General features: G+C 42.0%; 1 protein-coding gene across 1 annotated transcript; it reads left to right on the forward strand.

The window, feature by feature from the left end:
- The first annotated feature begins 362 nt into the window (after positions 1 to 362).
- LOC125217095 (GDSL esterase/lipase At5g37690) lies at positions 363 to 1,915 on the forward strand. The gene is made up of 5 exons (XM_048118920.1): positions 363 to 670; positions 813 to 940; positions 1,009 to 1,248; positions 1,331 to 1,580; positions 1,672 to 1,915. The coding sequence occupies exons 1-5, from the start codon at positions 436 to 438 to the stop codon at positions 1,860 to 1,862; spliced, it is 1,044 nt and encodes a 347-aa protein (XP_047974877.1). The 5' UTR covers positions 363 to 435; the 3' UTR covers positions 1,863 to 1,915.
- The last annotated feature ends 4,085 nt before the right edge of the window (positions 1,916 to 6,000 follow it).

Genomic DNA, 6,000 nt, shown 5'->3' on the forward strand with positions numbered 1-6,000 from the left:
GTGTACTCCTATGACGACTTCTCTTTTTATATGGCTAAATCTGATGAGGCTAAATAATGAAAAGTCTTTTCTAATTTATGGCAAAATCATTTAATAGCGATAACATCATTGACTATCATATCAGTTTTAAATAGCAGATGCCTATTATTTATAAGGTTGTGTAGATCTTCATTTATTATTTAAACTTGTCGTAATCGAAGAAAAATGAACATGAAATATTATGGACAATTTGTGACCCAAATTCTTGTCTCAACGACACATGTAAATTATATAATAGAAGGGAGTTTCGACAAGTTGGCCAACAATTTAAAGAGAAATGATGAAACTAGTCTTCTGATTTCGAACTACTTGGTTAAAAATGGGTAGGACTAGTTGTCTCCACAACTCAGTATAAAAATTCTACGGCATACAATTGCTATTTCCAGCAAACAAAGGATGGCGGCGGCGGCGATGATGGTTGGTGCAGCCATGGTGATGGCATTGGTAGCGTCGGCAGCAGGGGCTCCATTAGTGACATTCGTGTTTGGGGACTCGTTGACGGAAGTAGGGAACAACAATTACTTGCAACTCTCCCTCGCCAGATCCGACTACCCTCACTACGGCATCGACTTTGATGCCGCCAAACCCACCGGAAGATTCACCAATGGAAGGACTATTGGTGACATTATTTGTAAGTACTTTACCAGTTTATTAGGATAGATAACTCATCTATCTTATGATTTATTAATAAAAATGACTTAAAATATAAATATGTTCTTATAATGTTTAGTTTATACCAAACTGCTCATTTTCTGATGAAAATTGTACATCAGCTGCCAAGCTAGGGATTCCGCCACCACCTCCGTTTCTCTCCTTGTCACCAACGGACGATGCCATCTTCAGAGGCGTAAACTACGCCTCTGGTGGAGCTGGCATCCTTAATGACACCGGCCTCTACTTTGTATGCCATTGGCATTCTATTTTTTTCTTCTTTTGCTATTCACATGCTAACAACCGGTTTAACGACAGATAGAAAGGCTGTCGTTGGACGATCAAATAGACAAGTTTGAGAGGACGAAGCAGTGGATGAGGGCGAAAATAGGAGACGAGGCAGCCAACAAACTATGCAACGAAGCAGTCTACTTCATTGGAATAGGCAGCAACGACTACGTCAACAATTTTCTACAGCCATTCCTCGCAGACGGCCAGCAGTTCACTCATGACGAGTTTCTCGAGCTCCTCGTCTCAACCTTAGCCGAACAACTCATGGTAACTATAGTGCATACCAAATATTAACCTCGAATTTAAAAATTTGAGCTTTCATGATCATCTAAATATCGCAACGCGACAGAGGCTTTACCAATTAGGCGCACGGAAGATGATATTCCACGGACTAGGGCCACTAGGGTGCATCCCATCGCAGAGAATGAAATCCAGCCACGGCCAATGCCTAAACCAAGTCAATGTATGGGTCCAGCGCTTCAACGCCAAAGTGAAGCAACTCATCACCACTCTCAACTCACACCTTCCTTCCTCCAAAATGATATTTGCGGATACTTATCAACCGGTGCTACATCTTATCGACAACCCCTCAGCATACGGTACCTAATCTCGACCACTCATTTCGTTCATTTCGTTTCGATTTCACACTTTGATCAGATTGATTATGATATTGATGATGATGAGATGTAGGTTTTAAGGTATCAAACACATCATGCTGCAAAGTAGAGGCCAAGCTAGGAGGGTTGTGTTTGCCAAACTCCAAATTATGCGACAACCGAAATGACTATGTTTTCTGGGATGCATTTCATCCATCGGATGCAGCTAATGTTGTCCTAGCCAACCACTTCTTTAACATTATGTTTCCAAACACCACGCATTAACTAAATCACTTCTCATTTACGTACACATACGACCAGACATATTTTACTCTCTATTTTTATCCTAGTTGAAATTTTGTTTTATTTGTTTATAAATATCATTGATAAACCTTAATTTCAATCTCTAAAACTTTAGTGAGAAATACTTCCCCCGTTCAATAAGAATATACATTTTTTGTTACAATTGATTAAATAAGAGAGAAGTAAAAAGAAAAAATAATGAAGTGTTGTTAGTGAAGAATGAGTCTTATCTCACTAGAAAGAAAAAGTTTCCAAATGTTCTCGTGGAACGGACTAAAAGGAAAGAATGCATATTCTTATGAGACGGAGGGAGTAATGTCAAACAATTACTAACTTCGTCCCAACTATGTTGGATCACTTTTTTTTGAGACGGAGATTAAGGTCATCCGCAACGCTGTCTCTTATCCGTCTCTTAACCGTCTCATCTCTTCACTATTCATGGGCCCCACTGTACTTTTCAGCTCATCTCTTAACTAAGAGACAACACCTGCATCCCTCCATCTCTTAACCATCTCTTAACTATTCATTCAATTTCATTTTTTATTTTTAATTCCAACAAATTCAATTAATAAAAAACACACTTCATTATAAATAAAATAAAATTATAAATTAAATACCTAAAAAAATAAAAAAGACATAATTAAAAAACTAGAAATTACAAATTGCACGCTTAAAACTCAAATAAAAAATAATGGAGGCAAAGAAGCAGAAGAAGGAGTTCTCTAGTGACGATCATCTAACGGTTGCCAAATTTTGCCCAAATGTGCTCCATTAGATCCTCCTGGAGTTGGGCGTGGGCGGTAGAATCACGTGTCCTTGCCCGAATAGACAACCGCTCTTGCAAAGACGGATGCACTCCCGTTCGAGGCGGACTACTTGCGGTTGAGCTTCCCGGGGTTTCAGGGTCGAACCAATTTCCCGCCTCAGGTCCTTCGTCGGCGACAATCATGTTGTGCAAGATTATGCACGTATACATGATGTCGACCATATTCTCCATAAACCACTGTCGAGCCGGGGCTTTGATAATGTTCCATCGAGCTTGGAGAACCCCGAACGCTCTCTCCACATCCTTGCGAGCAGACTCTTGCTTCTGCGCAAAAAGAGACTGCTTTTCGTCCGCAGGCCTGTTGAACGTCTTCACGAAGGTTAGCCACTTCGGATAGATGTCGTCGGCAAGATAGTACCCCATTTTATACTGGCGATTGTTAGCGATGAAGTTGATGGCCGGCGCTTTACCATTCAGAACTTCAGCGAAGAGGTCGGAGTTGTTGAGCACGTTGACGTCGTTGTTCGAGCCGGGGACCCCGAAATACGCATGCCAAATCCATAGCCGGTAGTCGGCGACGGCCTCGAGTATAACGGTGGGGTGGGTGCCTTTGTGGCCGCTCGTGTATGACCCCCTCAACGCCACAGGGCAATTCTTCCATTGCCAATGCATGCAATCGACACTCCCGAGCATCCCGGGGAATCCGTGCACTTGTTCGTGAAGACGGAGCAGAAACTGACAATCTGCGGTGGTTGGCTTCTTCAGAAATTCGGCGGTGAAGGTTGCCCGGACGCCTTTGCAGAAGTTCAACAAACAAAGTCGCCCAGTGGATTCTCCGACGTGCAGGTATTCGTCGGACGCATCCGCCGTTTGTCCAGTAGCAAGCTGACGGATCGTCGCAGTACATTTACTGGAGCGTCGTGTGGCTAGGACGGCCAACAGCGTCGAACCCTTCTCTGAAGAACTCTTCTCGTGCCGCCAATGTACTCGCGATATGCAAAAATAGCGGGCGTGACATACGGAAACGGTGACGGAAGTAGATATCTCCCCACACCGGGTTCGGACTGAAGTAATCACATTCCAACCTTACGGCGGCTTCCTCCCGCTTACGATGGATGTATGTCCGGCGTCGCCTAGGAGGCGCAGCGGCTTCCTCCTCCCTACGTCGATCTTCTTCTAGTGATTCTTCCATTATTCGACGCATTTGCTCAAATGGATCCATAATTGATTAAATTTGGGAGAAGAAAAAAATAAAGGAATGATTTTATAGAAGTGATTGGAGAGGAAAGAAAGAGAGATGAGAGAATAGATGTGTGTTTGTGTGTAAAATGGAGAATGGAGAAGAGTATATATAGAATAAAAAAAAAAATTAAAATTAAAATTAAAAATATGACCGTTGAACGGTCATATTACCGTTTTTAAAAAATTTTTTTTTCTTCAAAAAATCTGATTTAAAGAAAAATGAATTATGACGTCATAAATCCGACGCCCACTCGCGGGTCGGCGAGTGGGCGTCACGCCAGCCGCCCGCGTGCGTGTCTCGCAAGCTCGAGGATGGCCTCGCCGGGACGCGTCGGGCGTCGAGACATCTCGTCTCGTCGAGACGAGACGGGAGCCGCAACGCTGTCTCGATGCCGTCTCGTCTCGTCGAGACGAGACCGAGACGCAATCGCACAGCGTTGCGGATGCTCTAAGAAATTTTGTTGAACTAGTGTTAACACCTGTGCTATGCACATGACAAAATATTTTTAAATAATAAAGAAATATTAACTTAAAATAAAAAATAAAGAGTAAATAACTATAAAAATATATTTAGAGATAAGAAAGAATTAAAATAAGTATTTGTAATATTATAAACAACAACAAAAAAAATATTTGTACTTCTCTCTACCCGCTCTCAATAAAACATTTCATATTTTAGCACATGATTGTAAACTATTTTAATATTTGATATGAGTGTAGGAGTATAAATTAAAAGAAATAACAAAAGAGGAGATATGTGGATGAAATAGAATAAGACATACAAATAAAGAAAAATGTAATACTACTATTTACAAAAGAAAAAAAAAAGCAAACTATTTGAACGAATAAATAGCTCACCAGTTTCGATTAACAAAACATTAGTATTCATAAATACAAACAAAAACATAAGTAAAACAATAATAAACCAGTAGTTCATAAGTTTTGAAATTGCAATATAATTGTTTATAACTAAAAACATATTTTTAAATAATGAAGAAAAATTATAAAGTAAATAAATTAAAGAAAAAGGATAATAAAAATATAATGAGATTTATTATTAAGAATATGTGTTAATTACATTAAGAACTCATAACATTATAAATAATTAATAACATCATAAACAATAATAAAAAGAAAACTATACTCCTCCCAACCCAGTCTAAATGAAACTATACTCCTCCCAATCTCTCTTCTCTCTTTATCTTCCCAATCGGAGCTGCTACTCGCCGCCGCTCCTTCTGCCCCGATTCACCGCCGCTCCTCCCGCCTGAATCTCCGCCCGCCCCACCGCTCCCTCCGCCCCGACTCGCCACCGCCCCTTCCGCCTGACTCGCCGCCCGCTCCACCGCTCCCTCTGCCCCGACTCGCCGTCGTTCCTTCCGCCCGACCCGCCGCTCCACTGCCCTGCATCGACGGTTCTTCCGCCATTGTGGTATATCTCTCTCGGTTTCACGCCCCACCCCAGTTGTTGCCGCCCGGCCCGACAGCAACTCCATTCGGTGGCTGTCGTCACCCTCTGTTCTTTCATGCCAGTGTTGCTTGCTGATACGCTCGGATTTTGCACGATTTTCAGGCCATTATTTGGTACGTTTTGAGTATCAAAGTTGCATTACATGTTATTTGCATATTTTATCCATTTTGGTATTTTGACGTGTTTTGTGAGAAATGTGCAAAATAGAGCAGAAAAATGGCATAAAAGGGTGAATTTCCGGAAGCAAGAGCTTAAGGACGCCCAGCGGGCCGCTGGAACAAGTGCAACGGTTGCTGCAAGGATTCCAGAGGGCTCTGACTCTCTCCAGCGGTCGCTAGACCCTTGCCAGCGACCGCTGGGAAAACGCGGCGCGCGACAGCTGTGGTCAAACTCAATTTTCCGGTGATCCTTAAGTCCGGTTAGGGCGTTCTATACACCATTCTCTTCGTCTTGAAAAGAGCTTCGAGATGGTACCAAGATTACCTCAATCGGAGTTCTGTGAAGAGAGTTATGACCGTTCTATAAAAGTCGCGCAGAGTTGTCAACTGCAGTCTAGGCGGAAATTTAAAGAAGGAAATAAGATATTACCTTGTGAAGCCAAATCTTTTCCTTCTACTATGGGGCACGAAGATTCCATCTTT

Source organism: Salvia hispanica, chromosome 3 (genome assembly GCF_023119035.1).
Source record: "Salvia hispanica cultivar TCC Black 2014 chromosome 3, UniMelb_Shisp_WGS_1.0, whole genome shotgun sequence".
In the NCBI taxonomy this organism is placed as follows: domain Eukaryota; kingdom Viridiplantae; phylum Streptophyta; class Magnoliopsida; order Lamiales; family Lamiaceae; genus Salvia; species Salvia hispanica.

Excerpts from the sequence above, each read along its gene's own strand:
- LOC125217095 (XM_048118920.1), top strand. The coding sequence starts at position 436 with ATGGCGGCGGCGGCGATGATGGTTGGTGCAGCCATGGTGATGGCATTG. Across the intron at positions 671-812 it reads GACTATTGGTGACATTATTT|CTGCCAAGCTAGGGATTCCG; the intron begins GTAAGTACTTTA and ends ATTGTACATCAG. Across the intron at positions 1,249-1,330 it reads CCTTAGCCGAACAACTCATG|AGGCTTTACCAATTAGGCGC; the intron begins GTAACTATAGTG and ends GCAACGCGACAG.